Consider the following 21339-nt stretch of genomic DNA (forward strand, 5'->3'; position numbering starts at 1 on the left):
TAAATGCATATAAAAAGTGTAGATGAGAAGTAAATAAAAATTACATAAATAAACATATAAATATTCACAAAGTATTCAGCACAAGGTATTTAGTGACCGTTAGTCTATGATTATTCGGAAATCGTGAGATGCGGTCTGTGTGACGTAGGTTTCAGAAAAACATTTTCTTTATCGTGCCAACGTTTCGATCTTTATTGAGATCATCTTCAGGGCCTGGGATTTAGAAACATTGTTTAAATTTAACAAATACGTGTAGGATGTGGAAAAAAGTGAATTTGTACAATGCAAAAAAAAATACATTGATTGAATATACATTTATTTTATTTTTTATTTTTTTTTTTTTTTTTGGAATTTACACGATTTCAACTTACTATTGTTACTCCTATTTTTCTGAAAAAATAATCATTGCATAAAAAAATTTAAAGAGTATGTTTTTAGCATAAGCCAATTTCAAATTTATGGATACTAGCGAAAACAATTTGAAAATTAGTTCATAAAAACGTTAGATTTAGAGGGTTTCAACTTAGTTGTGTCCCCCCTAGTTTTCTTATAAACTACTTTTTTTTAGCGTACGTTATACTTTCAAACATTGCCATAATTACAGGGATTTTTCTTTAAAATGTTCAAAAGTAACCATTTTTATTTTCAAATGGTAACTTACTTTTTCAGCGGCGGATTCATCACATCAATTCCTTTTTAAGGATAACTATTTGAAAATTTTTTCATAAAAACCTTAGATTTACAGAGATTCAACTTTTTGGTATCCCACCTCGTTTTCTCATAAACTACTTTACCTAAGAAAAAAATTCCAACAATATTTTTGTTGGTTTAAGATCTACTTTCAAACACTGCAATAATTTTTTCGTTTTTTTCTTAATTTCTTAAAAAAGGTGGTGAAAAGTAATATTTTTTATTTTTAAATATAACTTACTTTTTCAATTGAGGAGTCAGAAAATCAATTTGATTTTATTAAAAAATGGCGTAAAACAATTTGAAAATCGGTTCATAAAAAAACTTCACATGACAAAAACACGTTAAAAGTTACCTTTTTAAACTATTTGTATTATTTTTTTACCATTTTATTGGTATTATTATTTATCAAAAATAATTTTAAACTAGTGATTAATTTATGTGTCAAATATTATTTAAGTACATAGTATATAATAGGAGATAAATCAAAATCTATTATATTATAAATGCATTTATCTCCATGATCAATTTTACATTTTTTAATTTCAAATTTCTCAAACTAATCTAGTACTTCCCTTTGTTGAAACTGTGTAACACTGTTATATTTGAAATTGTCTTTTGTTTCTTTTAGATGGTCCTTAAATTCCGAAAATTTGTTCGATTTACGCAAGTGCAATTTTGAACACTCATCTCTAAAAGCTACTCTAAAATCTTTCCGTTTAAGAATTTGACCTACTTTTTCGGATAGTTCAGTTTGGCAAGTAACGAAAACCTATTGATTCATTTTTGGCCGTGTGACTGAGCCGGATTGTTGCTCCTTTTAACGTTTTTTTTTTTTACTAGCAACCTTTCGATAAATATTTTTTTAAATTTATTGTTTTTAACTAAGGTTTTTATTGGTCATAATTATTTTTATAATTAGCAGGTGTTAATAGGAGTTTCAACATACTGTCTATGAGCCAAATGAATCCAGCAGCTATTTGGGTCCGTGGGTGAGAAAAATCTACTGGTTCCTAATGTCTGTAGTTGTAGATTTTCTTTATATATCTATCTCAATTAGGTTATGGACATTTTTAAGTCTAAAAAGTTTAAACAACCATCTTTATTTATTTCAATGTAAAATTTATACTAGGGTGTAAAGAATTAATTAATTGGATGAATTCTGTTAGGTCCTGTAGTGTTCCCGACTACATACATAAAATATCGTCTACATAGTATTTCCAAAAAATAGTCAGACATAATTAATTTGTTATTTGATTTATAAACGATTTTTTTTTCAAAGTTATCCATTAATATTTGGGCATAAGGTGGAGATAATGTAGAGCCCATTGGTAACCCTTTCATTTCATAATTAAATAGAAGTTTATTATATCATTTTTTACAAATTCGTTATTTCCAATGTAAAACTTATACTCGGGTGTAAAGAATTAATTAATTGGAAGAATTCTTTCAGCTCCTCTAGAGTTCTCGTCTCTAAATAAAATATCATCTTCATAGCATTTTCAAAAAAGGACAGATTTAATTAATCTATTATTTGATTTCAAAAGAATTTTTACAAAGTTATCCATGAATATTTCGGTACAAAGTGGGGATAATGGAGACCACATTGGTAACCCTTCAATTTCATAAAACCAATGACGCCATAAGAATAGCACCACACTTTATGTGAGTATGAAATACTTGGTTCAAAATTTATATTTACGTCTTAAATTGTATTTTCTCAAATCAACATACGTTTTGTAATTTACCCATGCACTGAAGAAGACTCGAATAAAGGTCGAAACATCGGGAAAAAAATGAAAAAGGTCTTTTTCTAAACTACCTCATTCTTGACCGCTTCACAACAAATTATGAAACAACAGGTCACTAAGAAACACACATAAAATTTATTATTAATTTACAATCTAATTAGATAGTAGGAATATATTTAATAGGTCTGTTATATCAGTTTTTACAAATTTATTAAGAATGTTTTCCACGTTTTTATTTCATTAGTTTAGTACATTCTTAAACGTTAAATAAATTTGTGTGGTGTTTAGTGACCGTTGGTTAATGATTATTTTGAGATCGTGAGATGCGGTTTGGTATGACATAGGTTTTAGAAAAACATTTTCTTTATCATACCAACGTTTCGATCTTTATTGAGATCATCTTCAGGGCCTGGAATCAACAAACGTTGTTTAAATTATACAGATACATGTAGGATGTGAACACATATATTTGTATAATTTAAACAACGTTTATTAATCGTCAATCGTCGGCGACCGGTCACTAGCGAAAAAGTTGAAAACGCCCAAGCGAAGGGAAACCGGCCGCTTCGGGGAGCTGGAGATATCAAAAATCATGGTGTACTACGCTACGGAGTATGGCAAAACAAAGGTACAATTTCTCATATATCAACTGTTGTCGAATTTCCTTGAAACTAGTTTAAAAATTAGTCGAATATTGATCGATGTGAAGATGAGCGTCTTAACGTAATTAATTATTTATGATTTATTTATTTGCGGGCAATTACCCATTTCATTACAATAATTAAATAAAAAACATTAAGCATTGACAATAATAAAATAATAACATACAATATAATTTAGAATTTGAACACAAAAATGAGATTGGGAAAGGGGGACTGCGGTAACCGAGTGGTTAAGGCGTCAGACTTGGATAATAGATTTTTTTTCTGACGCTAGAGAACCACGACTGCAATTTAAAAAAAAAATCGTCACAGCACTCATCACACTCATCAATATGTGGTCTGGGTCTGGGGTGATTGAAAAACTTGATTTGTTGTGGAAGGAGACTAATTTCAGGAATCTTGCTTGTAATTTTTCTAACATTTGGATGTTGATATGGGGAGACCAAACAGAACTAGCATACCCTAGAACTGGTCGGACTATTGAAGTGTAAAGACAGATTAGAGAAGTGATTTCTGTGAAGTAATAAGAGGATCTATAAAAGAATCCTTGGAGTTTATAAGTTTGTCTGCACATGGTTTCTATGTGAAAGTTGAATGTTAATTTAGTATCATGCCAGATTCCTAAATCTTTAATGCCGGACAATTATTGAGTTTTACTAGTCATATATTGAAAACAAACATTTGCCATTACAGGAGTAAGTGATAATAGAGCATTTGTTATATAGCAGCATTTGTGATTATAGAGATTGTCACGGATCGATCTAACATTATGTTAATTAATTATTCAGAAATTGTGAGATGTAGGTGTGATGTAGGTTTCAGAAAAACATTTTCTTTATCGTGCCAACGTTTCGATCTTTATTGAGATCATCTTCAGGGCCTGGAATCAATAAAGGTTGTTTAAATTGTACAGATACATGTAGGATGTGAACACATATATTTGTATAATTTAAACAACGTTTATTAATCCCAGGCCATGAAGATGATCTCAATAATCGAAACGTTAGTACGGTAAAGAAAATGTTTTTCTAAAACTACGTCACACCAGACCGCATCTCACGATCTCCAAATAATCATTAAATAAATTTGTAACATCAAATGACTCTAAAACATATTTGATCGGTATATTTATGTTCTTTAACTGTTTTATCAATTCTAAAGAATTCTTAATACCGAATGTAGGTTTGAAAGAAAGGGAGGGAACTATATTGGTTTGAGAAATTTGTAAAATAGTATTACAAATTAATCATTAATTTAAAAGGATTTTCTTACAGTATTTATTAGTATAATATTTAGATGTGTTGTAATTTTTTAACGTCGCACTTTCAAAATGAAGCGTCATTAAAACCATCATCTGATTGGAACTTTGCGTCGGTGAATGGGTTTACTCAATTCATGTCGAGAGACCTTTGTAACTCCTTCAACCTGATGATGAGCGTTATGCTAGAAATCGTTGAAAACAAAAAACGTAAGAACTATCTTTTAAAAAGGTCAATGGACATACCTCACCTTCATCGTTTCCGTTAAATGTTATCCTTTATTAAATCCATTAGATTTCGTGGTCCGATTGACCAAATAACTTCTTTCAATTAATTAATCTTTATGTAAGGTATTGGTTGAGATAAAAAAAGCCAGTGCCACGAGCGGGATTCGAACCAACGAAAAGAAGGAAAATGCGAAAGGTGGGTTGAGGTGGGAAGTTGGTGTCCGAATGGATCGAAGTCACGATAGCTCAAGTAGTAGAGCAGCGGCGTATTTAGCCGAACATCATGGGTTCGAATCCCGGTCGTAACACTAGCTTTTTCATTTCAACCAATACCTTACATAAAGATTAATTAATTGAATATATACATATTGTTTTTTTGTTTTTTTTTTTCAAGAAATTGAACAATCCTTAATTGTTGCAAGTTTGTAAATGGAACTTTTGTTAACAAAAATGTTGTTTTTTCCCTAGGTTGCGTAATGTGTGAGAAAACTATGAGGACCTAGTAAGTTGACACCCAGTATATCATTCTATGATGAAATGCTAACTTTCTTTCTCCTCCTGTGTTAAAGCCTTTTGGCGGGGTAGGTGAACTCCCAAGAGGTTAAGTCCTCAGCTCAGCACATCGGGGAGTGACAACCCTTGAGTGAAAGTCAAGTCCCAAACGTTTTATTTTATATATCCTGTTCTGGTTTACTTACGAAGGTCCGGTTTGTGCCATTAGGTATATTTTGTAAAGTGTTCGATCTGTAAAGTTTCCTATGGATCGGAGTAGTCAATTCATACTTATTATAAGTTTTGTGATTTTCGAAAAAAAATACAAGAAAATTTTGAGTAAAAAAAATATTCTTAGATTTTACCAAAAATCCGTACTCAGGATTTTTTTTTTTTTTTTTTTTTTTTTGGGGGGGGGGTTTACAAAAACCGTCTATCAACTTTGTTTATCTTGCTTATCAACAAATTTGTACATGAAAGAAACAGAAAATATTCACCTGGATGTAGGAAAAAAGACTGAACTTCCAAAAACATTTGAACAACTCCAAATATTTATAATTTCATCGACCCCATCTGAACAATAAATTTTCTGAATGCTGTATAATCAATAATGAATGAATGTTCTTTCTTGCTGGAAAAAAAAGATCGACCTACCTATTTTAACCGTTATTTTACATCTTCCCAGTGTACATTAGCAAGTGAATGAACGCGTGCTTGCGTTTGGATGGGTGAGATAATGGTACAGATAAATATAAGTTACGCCTGCAGAAAACTATTAATTCAGCGACAAATGATATTACCCCTGTACAAATACAAAGAATGTATTGTAAGCATATGTAAGCAAAAGACCCTTCCCTGTTGACTATTCCCATTACACTTGTGAAGACAGATTGATATTAATCATATCCGTGAACAGGAAAGGTTCTTCTCAAATTGTAAGTTGTGTTTAACTAATAAAGTTCTTTTTAAAAAGACTCTCGTTTAGTCAACACACGTAACTGGCGCAGTCGGTAGGACATCGCAAAGGTTTTTCAAGGGAATATTGGAAACCAATCGTGTCAACGTGAATTTTCTACATCGGACCTGATGAGCATGATGAAATTTAGTTTGTGAATAGGAAATTATTGTATTTTATAACAAATTTATTGTTTTTAATTGTAAGCGTTTTGGGTATTGTTATAACCTAATTAAACTTAAAATTATAACTTGTTGAAATGGCCAATTTTGCCGAATTAAAATTCATTTTGGATGCCATCCCTAAGTTCGATGGCAATCCGAAAACACTGACACAATTTATATTAAAAGTGGAAGAAGCACAAAACATTGTATCTTCTCAAACACCTCCTTTAACAAACATACAAAAATCTATGTCCTTCATAAACATTAAAAACAAATTAACAGACAGAGCGAACGAAGCCCTAAGGAACATACAATTTCCAAACTGGGATGAGTTGAAGCAGTTTCTAATCAAAGAGTTTGGTGATAGGAAAGATAATAAAAAATCCTTTCAGATCTTTAAATTTAATGTGTAGAGATTAGTGACCGTTAATCGATAGTTATTCAGATATCGTGAGATGCGGTCGGGTGTGATGTAGGTTTCAGAAAAACATTTTCTTTGTCGTGCCAACGTTTCGATCTTTTATTGAGATCATCTTCAGGGCCTGGGATTTACAAACAATGTTTACATTTAACAATTACATTTAGGATGTGGAAAAGTGAATTTATACAATGCAAAATATATTTTATATTCAAACAAAGTATTTCTACTCATTCAAAGTGTTTGTCTTCTGTGTAATATCACTCAAAGTGTTTAAATTTAATAAAAGAAAAGTTTGACTTGTTCAGAGCAAAAATACTTATGGAAAAGGGATCAGATGAACAAAAAGCATACTTGATAGAATTTCAAGAAAAAATTATTTGTAGCTATAATTTTTTCTTGAAATTCTATCAAGTATGCTTTTTGTTCATCTGATCCCTTTTCCATAAGTATTTTTGCTCTGAACAAGTCAAACTTTTCTTTTATTAAATTTAAACACTTTGAGTGATATTACACAGAAGACAAACACTTTGAATGAGTAGAAATACTTTGTTTGAATATAAAATATATTTTGCATTGTATAAATTCACTTTTCCACATCCTAAATGTAATTGTTAAATGTAAACATTGTTTGTAAATCCCAGGCCCTGAAGATGATCTCAATAAAAGATCGAAACGTTGGCACGACAAAGAAAATGTTTTTCTGAAACCTACATCACACCCGACCGCATCTCACGATATCTGAATAACTATCGATTAACGGTCACTAATCTCTACACATTAAATTTAAAGATCTGAAAGGATTTTTTATTATCTTTCCTATCACCAAACTCTTTGATTAGAAACTGCTTCAACTCATCCCAGTTTGGAAATTGTATGTTCCTTAGGGCTTCGTTCGCTCTGTCTGTTAATTTGTTTTTAATGTTTATGAAGGACATAGATTTTTGTATGTTTGTTAAAGGAGGTGTTTGAGAAGATACAATGTTTTGTGCTTCTTCCACTTTTAATATAAATTGTGTCAGTGTTTTCGGATTGTCATCGAAGTTAGGGATGTCATCCAAAATGAATTTTAATTCGGCAAAATTGGCCATTTCAACAAGTTATAATTTTAAGTTTAATTAGGTTATAACAATACCCAAAACGCTTACAATTAAAAACAATAAATTTGTTATAAAATACAATAATTTCCTATTCACAAACTAAATTTCATCATGCTCATCAGGTCCGATGTAGAAAATTCACGTTGACACGATTGGTTTCCAATATTCCCTTGAAAAACCTTTGCGATGTCCTACCGACTGCGCCAGTTACGTGTGTTGACTAAACGAGAGTCTTTTTAAAAAGAACTTTATTAGTTAAACACAACTTACAATTTGAGAAGAACCTTTCCTGTTCACGGATATGATTAATCTCAATCTGTCTTCACAAGTGTAATGGGAATAGTCAACAGGGAAGGGTCTTTTGCTTATATATGCTTACAATACATTCTTTGAATTTGTACAGGGGTAAATCATTTGTCGCTGAATTAATAGTTTTGTGCAGGCGCAACTTATATATGTATATTGAGTAAGTTGGAGGGGGAGAAAAGAGAGAAGAAAACTCAATTCCAAGCATTGGTTAAAGAGAGAGATAGAAAGATGAAGAGTGAAGTGTCTGTTTGATTGAGATTAAGTATAATAGAAACAAATATATAAAGAGAGAGAGAGAGAGAGAAAGAGAGTGAGAGATATGAGTGGACAGACTTTTTGAAAAGAGAGATCGTACGAACGTGATGAAATATATTGTTTATAAGGTTTGTTTTGTTAGTCTGTATGACTGAAGATCCGATAGGGTATCAATAGTGTCTTCTGATCAGTGCCAAAAATTAATCCAGCGTTTATTACAATTAAAATTAAATTTGCCATCAATTAAATTCAGATACTTTTTTATCAACAGCTAATATATATAAACAAATTCCCATTGAAAATTGTTTAATCCCTCAGACAATGCCGGCTTATAGTAATCAAAATTGTAATGACCTTTTGCATTTTTTTTTTTTTGCTGTCCTAGTTTTTTAGTTTCGGATTTTCTATTTTAGGGAACTAAGAGAGTTTCGAGACCTTCTTTAATAGCAAAACTCGATTTTTCTGATTGTTCAGACCTGGGTGGTTTTGGACTTCATTATCACAGAATGCTCGTGGAGCAGTTCAATTTTTCATTGTATACTAAAAAAATACAATTGGCTTTTAAATTTTTTAGAGATCTTCTATCCGAGTGGATTTCCCCTAAGCCACCACCTCTTTTGTAATCAGGAAGAATTGTGTATAAGAACTGTTTTTGTTTGTTATTTTCGTTTCTGTAAATAAAATTCTTTTTCATTTATTCATTCTAAAACTGAGCAGACTACAATAAACCCGTGACCTTATTTGCCTACAGTATAAACCCTCTGACTGGGTTTTTTTTTTTTCGTTTTATATAACCCTCTCTTCCTCTGTACTATTTAAATTTTGTTTATTTAGTTTTTTAATATATTTCATTGCGTTGAAATTTTTTTCCTGTTAATAATTTTTCCTTTCGGAATTGCTTTTTTCAGTCTCAATTTTCAATTTGTATTTCAGTCATATCCGATGTCATACTGCCATCAAGGGATGTTCACAAATAATATGAAATCGGTGTGACATTACTTCTTCCCGATTCAATATGATAGCATTCCAATTTTGTAAAAAAAAAAATATTGAAACGCTTTCTTTTTTAGAGATATTTTGAGTATCAGATGTGCTTTATAATTTATTCCTGATTAGATTAAATTTAAGCCGTTTTTATCCCAGTAGATTTTTCCGTGGTAAAATGTTTAAATTACTAGGTTCAGAACATAAAGCGAGAATTAGCGGATTATAGATCATGATTACATGCCTTACTATTTGAAAAACCAATTTTCAAAAGTAAAATTTGGAAGAACATTAAATCTAACACCCGACAGAGATAAGGACTTGTTTTTATTTAAAAAAAATATATACATTGAAGAAACTTTCGAGTGAAATGCGTACTTGACGACTTCCCAATGCGTCCAAAAACAAAAACAGGGTACTGCTAGGATGTGTATCAAATACCATGGCAATGACTTTGATAGAATTTATTATTTTTCCAAGCTGAGATCCATACAATCTGTTCACAAGAAATGCCTAGGATGAAAAGAAGCAGAGATATAAATATTCTCAGCCAAGCAGAATTGAAGGATTTAAACTCCTCTACCTTCAATTCAAAGCTGGTCCGGAAATTCCAAACATCTCTCCAGCTCCTGGGAAAATCTAATCGGGCAACATAGATGTGATTACCACGGATTAAAGGCAACGAACAGGCTGATAAACTAAGAAAAACAGAAGCACTCACACAATTTGGACCAGAACCGGAAAAGGTTTATGCTAAAAGCGGAACTAAATGAAATGGATGGGCAAAGAAATGTCTACAGACTGGACGTGAAAAATTAACAAATTAAAAACGTATCCTATTATGGCGTCTGAAAACTTTAGAAAAGAAGACACAGGATTAATTAAAGAAAATACAAAAATTACAGGGGCAGTGGATCTTGCTTTTATGAGTGGCACCATTCCGTACATCCAGAGGATTACATATAAAAGTGCTGATGGATCTAAAACTGAAACGTAGAGTGAAGGCAGGAGTCAAAGACCCAAATGTTAACCTTGCGAAATCTCCAAGCCTCACACCATCAATTTTTCAAACTGAGATCCATGTAATAGAACTGTACACAATAAATTTAAAATGCGCATAGATAAACATATTCTCAGACAGTCAGGCAGCACTGAAGAACCCATCGACCTCCAATTTAAAGCTAGTTTAGGAATGCCTAGTCGCAGATTTGGGTTAGGTAGTGGTAATACACTACTGTTATTTACAAAGCTAGATGCATACTGCATATTTATCATTCATACTGCATGGAAATTCGCCCAGTCTACGTCGAAACACCTTGATATTTATTAATTAATGCCTTTTTAGAACTAATAAAAGGCATGATTAAGAAGAACTTTGAACCCAGGACAAACTTAAGGTTAAATAAGTTTTTAAAAGCTGATTTGCCAAGTTTCAGTTCATTTAGGCCAAGCATAACTTCTATCATGCGATTCATAAATTCTTGGGCCTGTTCAATCTCTGTTTGTTTTATGATACAGGCAAATTTATCATTATTTGTTAAATTTACGTTTGATAATAATTAATATTAGTAATTTGTGTTATTTTAAAAAGTTTGTGTTGTAATCGCGTTATCACTGAGGTCTCATGTATCGGCGCGATAACCATAAGGAGGTTATATTATCAAACATGCTCGTTGGCCAAAACAGAAAACAGGCTCTAGTTTCTTGAAATTTGAAATTAGTCGAAATGCCTCCAAAAAAAGGTGGAGCACAGCAGAAAAAGGGCAAAGAGTCGAAAGACGACGAAGGTGGAAAATCAAAGGAGAAAAAAGGAGGAACTGCAGTCAAAGTAAGCCAGCTCGTACCCGTTTGTTTCAATTTGAATAATGTTTCCTTTTTTTCACCCCAAATGGTAATTAGTTTTTTTTCTAAACTGCTCAAAATTCAATAGAGATATTGCCAATTATATAGTATTTACTTTCCTTAGCATTTTTATTTTATTTTTATTATAAATTCATTAAAATGCATTAGAAATGATGTTTTTTACTGAAGGAAAATTTAATTTAGGGATTTTGAAAAATAAAATGGTTTTATTCCATAATTTTGTTTATTGGGAATAATATTTTTTTAACCAATTACTACATTGTATAGTGTCCTCTGTTAGCTAAAACCTCTGTGGTTAGGCATACTTTTATTAAGGTTGTCATTAATTTCATAAGGAATTTCACTCCATAGATGTTGCAACGCTGCACTCAGTTGGTACAGGTCAACTGGCTGCAGATGGTGATCGGATCTGCAAAACATGCAGTGCATTCAGTGGGATTGAGGTCTGGAGAGGTTGCCTTCAACAATATGGAGTCCAGTTCGTCCTCCAGTGTAAAAACTCCCAGCCCAAACCATTACACCATCTCTTCCAAACGGCACTGAACGGAGCATTAACTGAGGCATTGTACGCTTCCCCAGTTCTCGGTAGACGCTTCGGTAGACCCTCTATCATTAAAGACAGAAACGCTGTCTATCAGTATACATAACAGCATTCCAATTGGTGTTCTCTTCTAGGCGCTCGCACCATATTCTCCTGAGTTGCTGGTGACAGGCTGTTGCTGCAGGTCGTCTCAAAGCGACCTACGATAAAGGCATTGCCAAAACATCTTGAGCTTAATTTAGGATCTGGCGGGCACTATGGAGAGGGTCCCACCTTGCAGCAATGTCAATATATTTGTCCTCCATTAGCATCATGATGTGCTGAGATCCACTACCGGGCCTTACTGTAGGCATTATACTATCAGAATCGGGTTTAGGGGGCGTCGGTGGCCGCAAGGTTTAGTCTTTGAAACGGCGCTCATCACTGTAAGGTAAAGATCCCGGGTTCGAATCCAGCAGCCCTGCATTCAAACCCGACATACTTACAAATGGGCTTTTTTTTCAAAAACACTGGCACCCTGAGGGTTTATATGACCTCTGCTGTTGCGAACCCTCGAAAAAAAAAAAAATCGGGTTAAAGCCCGGGAGATCACACTCTAAGAAGCACCAATAGCCTCTGCAATATCCACTTGCCAGTGACCTTGATGACTCATTCTCACCATCATATTGCAAACTTCTGGTTCAAGATAATGTCTTTCCATGGTTAAAGAGAATGCAACTAGTTTAAAATGGAGAAAAGACTAGAAAATATGTTTATTTACAAAATGAGTAATCGTCTTGTTTACTATTCTTAAGTAAATCAGTTATTAAAACTGAGGATTAACATTTTTTTGTTTTTGGTTTGTATTTTCTATTTTATTTTATCAAAAATAACAAGAATATATTAGTTAATTTAATTAGAATTAATAGAATAATAATAAATTACAAATATCCCTATTAATTTTTGAGCAGTTTATTAATTTTTTGAAGAGGTTATCTCTTTCTACTGAATTTCATGGGCATGCTAGGATGGCGTGATTAGCATCAGCCGCTGAGAACGTATCACGTGGACAAATTTCGTTGATCATTATTCTTAGTTATATAGGCATGTTGTTATTTAAATGTAATTGATATAATGTGTGAAAAATCTACTGGGTCTGTTCACTTTGCTGAACCAGGTTTGATTGAATGTTCGCCCATTAATGTCCCTTGAGGTATTCAGACTCATTGTACTCTTTTTGCTACTTTATCCAAATCACTTTTGTGTTATGAGCGTTGATATCCATGCTCAAGATTTCCTTGAATGGGATTCCAGATTTTGAACTTTCTTTGGCAAGTAGATCTACTTTGTTGTTAGGATTGTTACCATGACCTTTTATCTACAAGAAATAGACATTCCTATTTCTGAAAGACAGATCAATTGTTCATTTCTTGATTGCCAATAATGTTGGCTCTTGATGTTCACTAGTAATTTTCAAGGCTAGCAACACACTTAGACTATCCAAAAAGATGATGGAATTTTTGACATTTTGTGCACTGAGTAATTTAAAGTTTCTCTTATAGTGATGGCTTCCACTGAAAAAGTTATGAGTTTTAATTTCATCATGATCTGATAGTTGTTATCAACATCTAAGATGACAGCACCTGCTACACCCATCTATCTACAAGACTGACACTACTGGGCTACATCTAGTTACAAAGCCTCCCCTAATGAAATCTGGTTGCCTGTTCAGTTCCTCTTGATTGCTTATGACATTTAATTTTGCTAATTGCTCGCCCAGCTTAACCCACTGTATTTGGAGTGGATAACTGCAAGAAGTACTCTTTGCCGAATAAACAAGTGAAGCAGTAGAGGCTGATGTCTGTGTAAGCTATATCATCCGGGATATACTTGGATTCCAGTAGGTTTAGTTACATGGTAGCTATAGGTCTGTGGTTGTTAAATCAAAAAGAGAGGTACTTGGCCACTAATCCTCCCCTAAAATTAAGAGGTTCCAATTTACTTTCTATCAGTAGTGCATTAGTATGGGTGGAATTCATTGCCCCCAAGCTGATTCTTATAGCTCTATATTGTATTTTGTCTATATTTTTTTCTGTGGAAGTTTGCTTTACTGCCATAAAATTATTTCTTTGTAAAAAAAATCAACTAAGTTATATTTTTGACACCTCTAACATCAAAGAATAGTGTACAAAGTTCAAAATAAAACTGAATGAGGATTTTAATAGACTTTTTCAAATCTCTCACTATTTCTCAGTTTAAACTTTAAGAAACCATGTCGTATTATACATTGTTGGAAAGAGGAACATTTTTCTACAAAATAAGCAAAATTAGAAATTTATAAACAATTGCTATCAGTGCTTATTTTAATCCAGAATTTAAGTTAGTTTCTTTATGTATTTTGTTCGGATTAAAATTTAGAAAAGTTTTTTGCAATGACTGCACTTTTTTTACATAGTATTAAACAGCTATTTAAGACCAATAGAATATAAAAAAAATTGCTAAAAATGGACTACAATTCACAAAGTTATAGATGTTTTTTTGACAATAAGATCTCTTCCATCCTGAGGGTACGGCATTTTTATACAAATGCGTGATACGTTTCTGCAGATATTTGGGTAAAAAAGTTGCAACCATTGCCTGAACAGGCATAGTGACAGTTCTTCTCCCATACTGACATAAAATATTTGGGTTATCATTAAATTTATAAGAATTCAAACTTAAAAGACAGCGTTACACTGAACTGGTCCACATAAAATGAAACAGGCGCTCCAAGAAACAGACATTTTCATCTGGGAAAAAGCCGTTACGAAGCGGGGTTAGCAAGTGAAGTGAATTTAAAAAAACTTTCCCTCCACAGTGTACATCCAACAATGAACTACAGATATCAACTGTACATCCAACTTTCGACATCGACTCGAGTCAGGTACTCTACCTATACCTAGACTTAGCATGGAATCCCCAGACAAGACTTAAAGAGATCAGAACTCAACAGAAGACTTCAGCCATTACAAAGAATTATCGGACTGAAAACGGTTTTCTGTAATGAAACCAACGAAGAATTATTCCACCATTTTGGAGTTGGACATATAGAATGTAACTGTGCGTTAAGCCATCCAATGATTTAAATCTAAAAAATTAACAAGTCACTACTATGCACAGTGAATTTTTTTTATTCTTGCCAAGGCGCTCTCTGGCATAATGTCAGGATTTTTTTAAATTTATCTATTATAAATAACTACATCTCTCTTCAGGTAAGACATATTCTTTGTGAGAAACAATCCAAATGCCTCGAAGCCCTTGAAAAGCTAAAAGGAGGCATGAAATTCCCAGACGTCGCTGCACAATACAGTGAGGACAAGGCCAGATCGGGTGTAAGTAATGAATCATTTTGTCTTTCGCCTTGCATCTAGAATTTTTAACTTTTCGCAGGGTGACTTAGGCTGGATGACGAGGGGCTCGATGGTCGGCCCGTTCCAAGATGCAGCTTTCGACCTTCCAATCTCGACTGTCGCAAACCCAAAATACACAGATCCTCCCATTAAAACAAAATTTGGCTACCACATTATTATGGTCGAAGGGAAAAAGTAATTTTGTAAAGGAAAATAATGTTTCGATTTCATTTTTAACGTCGCTGTGCAGGGTTAAAAAATTATTTTTCAATATTATGCAGTGTTTTTATACCATATTATGTAATGTATCTTTTGCAAAGATTACTTTCATTAATCACTAATTTAACTATTTTTGGTTGAAAAAATTTTTGCCATAAAAATTATGTGAATTAAGGAAAGAAAATATATTTTACAAAATATTGACAGGTTTATTGAAATATGTATATACATTTGTTAGTTAATACATACATTTTATTAAAGTAAATAGTTTAAAAAAAATTTACAAGGTAAATACAAATGGCTCCATTACAAAAGCGTGTATAACTGAGCACACCTTGTCATCAAAGCCTGTTATCGCCAGTATGTTACTGTGATCAGGCCCTTCTGACGTTCTCTCACCGAGGCTACAAAACACGAATTTCGGCTCCCTCGGATTATCCTCATGACTCTGAACCATGCCCATATAATCCCCGTAATTGATCGCTTTCCCTATTATGACGAATAGGTCTGTCTCGGACACATCTTTGTTTTCGAAGTTCAGTATCTTAGAAACATCCATTGGTTTTGTTTCACTCTAAAAAAATAATAAATAAATAAAAAAGTTAATAATTTTATCAAAAAGGATCTGTATTCAAGACTTACACATTTTTTGGCCTCTATGGACAACATGAGGCTGGAGTAGGTCTTTTCCTCGCTCAAATCTTGAAAATCGTTTTCGTCAAAAGCCAAGATTTTTGTTGATTTGAACGAGTTTTTCAAACTCAACGTAATAACAGCAGCTGCTATGTCGGCTGGCACGTAGAGAGCCCGTTGGCACAACGTGTGGGGCAGTTGATCACAGATAATGACTAATGTCATGTTTAACTTCACCGGTTTGATGTTGTTCTATAAATGTAATCAATTTTTTTAAAATTCAACTGTATAAACTTTTTTAACAAAATATGTGTTAAATGTAAAAATACAATATTTATACTTTAATTACTATGCAAAGTATGGTTTAGTTGAAAAATTAATATCAGGAGTGGAATTCGAATCCACGACCTTCGGATAAGAGTTATTGGTTACCGGCCCATCCGAGTCTCCGTACAACAGACAGGCTGCTGAGGATGAGCAGATGAGTCCAAAAAAATACAAAATAAAGAAATATTTATGAAACACTTAGATTTTCTTTTCTCTACCTACCACCTAAACAAATTTTAAAAACCTGCTAACAAAGCAATATTTCAGACAAAACAGGGCTACAATTTTTAAATAGTTGCCTTTTACTTTAGTATTAGTAAAGAATAATAAGGCGACCACCACGGATTACTACACTTTAATGGTTTGTGCAAAGTCTCTGCTCATAGACCTCCATGTTGTGGGTTCGATTCCCACCACACCCCTGGAATTTCTGACCCCGACATTCACACAAAATATTGTTCATTATTCAACTCTTGGACATTATGGACTCTTGCTAATGTAAAAAAGACATTAAATTTTTTTATAACCATATTTACTTTTATAGCTTTAGTCAGTTGTCCCTGTAGCGCTGTAACTATGTCTTCATTGATAGGATATCGTATTCTTATTGGTTGTCCACTATACAAAGGATGAAATTTTTCTCTAGAAAAAAAAAATTGTTAATTTCTTTATTCTTTTTAATCGACAAAATTCTTCCTTTACCTATCGATGTTCAGATATTTCTGTAGTTCTATGCAGCTCCTGCAAGGGCTGATTCTCGATTGGATAACAGCCCCTAGGCTTTCAATGCGGTCACAAATGTGCAGGATGAAATCCTGGTCCCACATCATAGCATCGTCTTCGTACTCAGTGCTCAAGTTGGTTAAATGAGGAAGCCAGAAATGCAGTTCGTGTAGATCCATTTGCTGAAGAAGCGCTTTCCAGACCATTTTCTCATTCAGAAGATAGTCATTCGTTACCCTAACTGAGTGACGATAATAACTTATTTCTCTAAAAAAAAAAAAATGTTAAACATGATGATTTACATAAATATTTTTTTTTTTAATATGACAATAAAAACGTACTGTGCTGCTTTGAATGGATGTAACATCATTTTAAAATTATTCACTCGGTTGAAGTGTTTGATTATTACTGCAGCTTCTGGGTCATTTCTAAACTTTTCATTCATTTTTTCTAAACCTTGAGTTGCGTAGATATACAAAGCAGCCCTGTCTGTAAAAATATTAATTAAAAAATATCCAAGTTGGGATTTTATTTTTAAAATGCAATATTTACCCGATTTCCTAGACTCGACATGACCGAGTTTCAACATGATATTATGCCCCCAAATCCCAACAGTGGAATTTTCTGTAACCATGTCAGCGATGTCAAGGCTATCATGCAAAGCATACCACTCCCTGATCATATTTTTTACCAGAAGGTCGACTCTGATTTTTGGATCGATTTCAAAGCAGTATTTGTGAAATAACAGAAACTCCTCACTTTTCCTGAGCAGTTTCAAAGTGAACTTCAAAACTATTGGTTTATGATTGTCTAACCGGCAGCATTCCGACAGTACAAACGGTATTATTTCAACATGGCTGTTTATCTTTTTTGAATGGACCCATTCGATAATCTCCAGCACTTGTGCTATATCCATGAGCCTCAGAAGTTCCCTGAAGAGCATGAGGGAATTCTTGCAGTGAAATACAGTATCGCATTTTACGCCTGCATTGTAAATTGATGTTTGGCTGTTGTACGTGAGAAACCTTTTTAATCTCCTTCCTAATGAAATGCCTTCAAGTTGGTATTCCAACTCTCTGTAATTTTAAATTTTAAAATAAGTACTTCTTTAAAAAAACCTGAATTTCTCTTTTAAAAAAGGACAAACCTTAAATTCCATCGGCCTTCCTTGTTCGCTGTTTCCACTTCATCATGTGCAGGATTTACATGTCTATTATTCGACCATCTGTCAGCATATCTCCTCCTGTGCAAATTTGATTTTCAATAAGCTTTTTTTATGCACGCCTACATATGCCATCCAATGGTACTCGAACACTGCAGCGGGTTTCTTGGTCCCCTGTTTTGCTTTTTAGGGGTCTTTTATTTTATATAATATGTCTTATGTGTTGTGTGTCTATATGTTTTGTCTGAATGCATGTATTTATTAGCGTGAATGGCGAGGGGTGAGGGTGAAATATAACGTCATCATCGTCCCTCGAACGTTGAGAGTGTATGAGTGTGTGTTCGGGGTTGATGGCAGAATATTATACTACATCAACCCCAATCTAGATTAGTTTGAGTGTAGGTGTGGTCACCGACCAAACGAATGAGTGTACTGTATGGATGTACTTATGTTATGAATGTATTTATTTGTACGAATGTAGTGTTTGAAAGGGTAAATAGAATATAGATTTAGTTGGGGGCTGAAATGACCTAGATGTCAGAAGCTCCAGCCAAAAAGAGCTTTTTTTTTATTCCTAGGAGTGTCAGGTGGAACCCAATGGGCTCTGCATCCTGACCCACTGCCTCGTTTCATTTTGGGTGTTTAGATTGAAGAAACCAAAAAAGAAAGAAAAAGAAATTTTAAAATATTCTTGAGGATCACAAAATCAGGGTCTTGAACTTTTCATCATTAATCACCTTCAAGGGTCAGAAAAGCCAGAGGTGTTGGCTGGCATGAAACCATATCTCCTAGCCAACAGGATGCTTTAACCACTTGGCTACTGCAAACCCGTTAGTGTAAATATATATTTTTACTAAAATTTTAGATCCCATTAAATTATAGTTTAATATAAATAATGTGTCCACTAGTTTCGTGGTCCACTTGACCAATTAATATCTTACAATTATTAAGGTTTTCAGTTGAGATAAAAAAGTCAATGGCACGAGCGGGATTCGAACCCACGATCTTCGGCTTGATAAGCCGCTGCTCTACCACTTGAGCTATCGTGACCTCGATCCACTCGGGCACTAACTTCTTATCTCCCCCCAACTTTTTGCCATTTTTCAAGGAGGGAAAATTCAAAAGGTGGGGTTGAAATGGGAAGTTAGTGCCCGAGTGGATGGAGGTCACGATAGCTCAAGTGGTAGAGCAGCGGCGTATCAAGCCGAAGATCGTGGGTTCGAATCCCGCTCGAGCCATTGACTTTTTTATCTCAACTGAAAACCTTAATTAAATGTAATAAATAATGTGACTTTCTTCAATTTCCTATAAGTAGCAGATTTCTGATTTTAAAACCAGTTTTTTTCCTTTTATAAACTATTTTTACAAATATTTTTAAAAAAAAATTAAAAAATGCGTCATTTTTTTCATAGATTGCTAGGATTAACTTAACCATCTGGGCAGCATGACCATGCTTATACCCAGATCCTAGTTCTATTTTTGGGGTTCAGGGTTCTTCCATTTTAAATTGGATCAGGCAGCATTCAGGCTCCCGAGATTCCCAACAGGGTTCCACTATTGATTATCGTGTTGACTTTTGATCGTTGCGGACACCCTTACGAGTCAGAAAATTCAGAGCCAACAGTGGACATCGAACCAATGACTGCCAAGAGTCTGACACCTTAACCAACTTAACCTTAATATTTTTAACTAAAATTGTTTATCCCATTAAATTATAGTTTAGTATAAATTAATTATATGGCCTTAAACTTTCTATACGTGATATGTTTATCATTTATACAAATTATTCAAGAATTTATACAAGAAAGCTTCATACCTCTCAAGAGTATAAATTATATTAATCCATACATCAATTATTCTTTTTATTTAAAGTCTTGGTTGAGATGAAAAAGTCAGTGTCACGAGCAGGGTTCAATTCCCACTTTTTCATCACAACCAAGACCTTAGATAAAAAGAATAATTAATTGAAATAATTAATATGGTCAATTATGATAGCTAAACATATAGATTAATCCATATATGTATTTAGTAGTCATAATTGACCGTAGAAATTATTTTGTTAATCATACTTTTATTCTAAGGCAATGATCATTTGTGACACTTGCTTTTCCATCTCAACCAAGACCAATTAAAAGTATAAATAATTAAAATAAAATTCTCATTTTAAACACAAGGTTTTTTTTCTTTGTATTAACTATTTTTTCAAAAATATAGGAAAAATTAAGCTGGATTTCTATTATCTAAGCTACTATGGGCAAATCTATTCTTAAACTTTGTTTATTGTTTATATATAAATTTTATTAAAATTATTAAATTCATTAAATTATAGAGTTTATGTAAATTGTTAATTTTTTAAGTGAGAGGTTTAACATTTTTAAATATCCATATTCAAGAGTTGAATTTTTCTCTATATTTTTGCTTAAATTGATCTACTTACAGAGCCATTTTTGATTCTTGAAGGGAAAGTTGTAAAAACTGTATAAATCCAATCAGTGAGCACAGCAGTACAAGGCACTAAATTGAACTTTTGGGGCAGTGGCAGGCCCTTTTTGTAAAGGCCCTTTGCAGGGGGTGGGGCATTCCGGGGTTGGAAAGCCAGCCAAAAACTACCTTTCTAATTCATTGTTCAAAACTGAAATGGGCCAGATTTCAATGAGTTTTATGAGTTATATCGGGTAGGATTAAAGGTCACAAATCCCCCTTTGAGAAAGGGATTAGACGTTTCTCCCATTCAACTGGAAAATAACAGGTAAAGGAAAAAAGGGTTGAATAAACTCGTTTCAAAATAAAAACTTCTTTCAAAGAAGATAACAAAACATTTTGAAAATTGTAACTTTTCATGATTTTAAGTGTATTCACAATATTTAAATTTAAAGAAAATTAAAGGATTGAAAATAAAAACAACAGAATATAACTGTGCTTATTTTATTCACAATACAAATTTTAATTGTTCCATTTTTCCTTTCTTTCTAAATAATCTAAAAAAAAATTTATCTGTTTAAAAATACTTTTTTTTTTTTTTTTACAAAAATGAAAAAGAACTTTTTTAAGAGTCTGAGGAAGAGCTGGAACGTAAGACACATTCTTGATCCTAAGTTTGTTTTGTTGTTTGTTTTTTTTCTTATAAAATCAATCAATAGTCCTTTTGTAAAAAATAAAATACCTATATACACTTATTTATTGTAATATTTTATCTCCATCACATTTTGCTTTTACAACAAAACAAAAGAAAAAAGA

The 21339-nt window shown here is 33.0% G+C and overlaps 2 protein-coding genes across 2 annotated transcripts; one reads left to right on the forward strand and one right to left on the reverse strand.

The window, feature by feature from the left end:
• Nucleotides 1–10925: 10925 nt before the first annotated feature.
• LOC106667860 (peptidyl-prolyl cis-trans isomerase NIMA-interacting 4) lies at nucleotides 10926–15314 on the forward strand. Its single transcript, XM_014396087.2, has 3 exons — nucleotides 10926–11094; nucleotides 14901–15020; nucleotides 15079–15314. Exons 1-3 carry the CDS (start codon nucleotides 10993–10995, stop codon nucleotides 15235–15237), a joined length of 381 nt encoding a protein of 126 aa, XP_014251573.1. The 5' UTR covers nucleotides 10926–10992; the 3' UTR covers nucleotides 15238–15314.
• A 211-nt stretch (nucleotides 15315–15525) lies between these two features.
• LOC106667859 (60 kDa SS-A/Ro ribonucleoprotein-like) lies at nucleotides 15526–20779 on the reverse strand. Its single transcript, XM_014396086.2, has 8 exons — nucleotides 20540–20779; nucleotides 18088–18183; nucleotides 17493–18016; nucleotides 17282–17429; nucleotides 16920–17207; nucleotides 16754–16859; nucleotides 15900–16142; nucleotides 15526–15831 (listed from the first exon to the last, which is right to left on the reverse strand). Exons 1-8 carry the CDS (start codon nucleotides 20545–20547, stop codon nucleotides 15538–15540), a joined length of 1707 nt encoding a protein of 568 aa, XP_014251572.1. The 5' UTR covers nucleotides 20548–20779; the 3' UTR covers nucleotides 15526–15537.
• Nucleotides 20780–21339: the final 560 nt, after the last annotated feature.

This window comes from Cimex lectularius, unplaced genomic scaffold (assembly GCF_000648675.2).
Source record: "Cimex lectularius strain Harlan isolate CLEC.00 unplaced genomic scaffold, Clec_2.1 scaffold95, whole genome shotgun sequence".
NCBI lineage: Eukaryota > Metazoa > Arthropoda > Insecta > Hemiptera > Cimicidae > Cimex > Cimex lectularius.

Coding starts and splice junctions, on each gene's coding strand:
- LOC106667860 (XM_014396087.2), top strand. CDS start 10,993: ATGCCTCCAAAAAAAGGTGGAGCACAGCAGAAAAAGGGCAAAGAGTCG. Junction 11,095..14,900: donor AAGGAGGAACTGCAGTCAAA/GTAAGCCAGCTC, acceptor ATCTCTCTTCAG/GTAAGACATATTCTTTGTGA. Junction 15,021..15,078: donor AGGACAAGGCCAGATCGGGT/GTAAGTAATGAA, acceptor AACTTTTCGCAG/GGTGACTTAGGCTGGATGAC.
- LOC106667859 (XM_014396086.2), bottom strand. Junction 17,208..17,281: donor CATCCATTCAAAGCAGCACA/GTACGTTTTTAT, acceptor TTTTTTTTTTAG/AGAAATAAGTTATTATCGTC. Junction 15,832..15,899: donor CCATAGAGGCCAAAAAATGT/GTAAGTCTTGAA, acceptor TTATTTTTTTAG/AGTGAAACAAAACCAATGGA.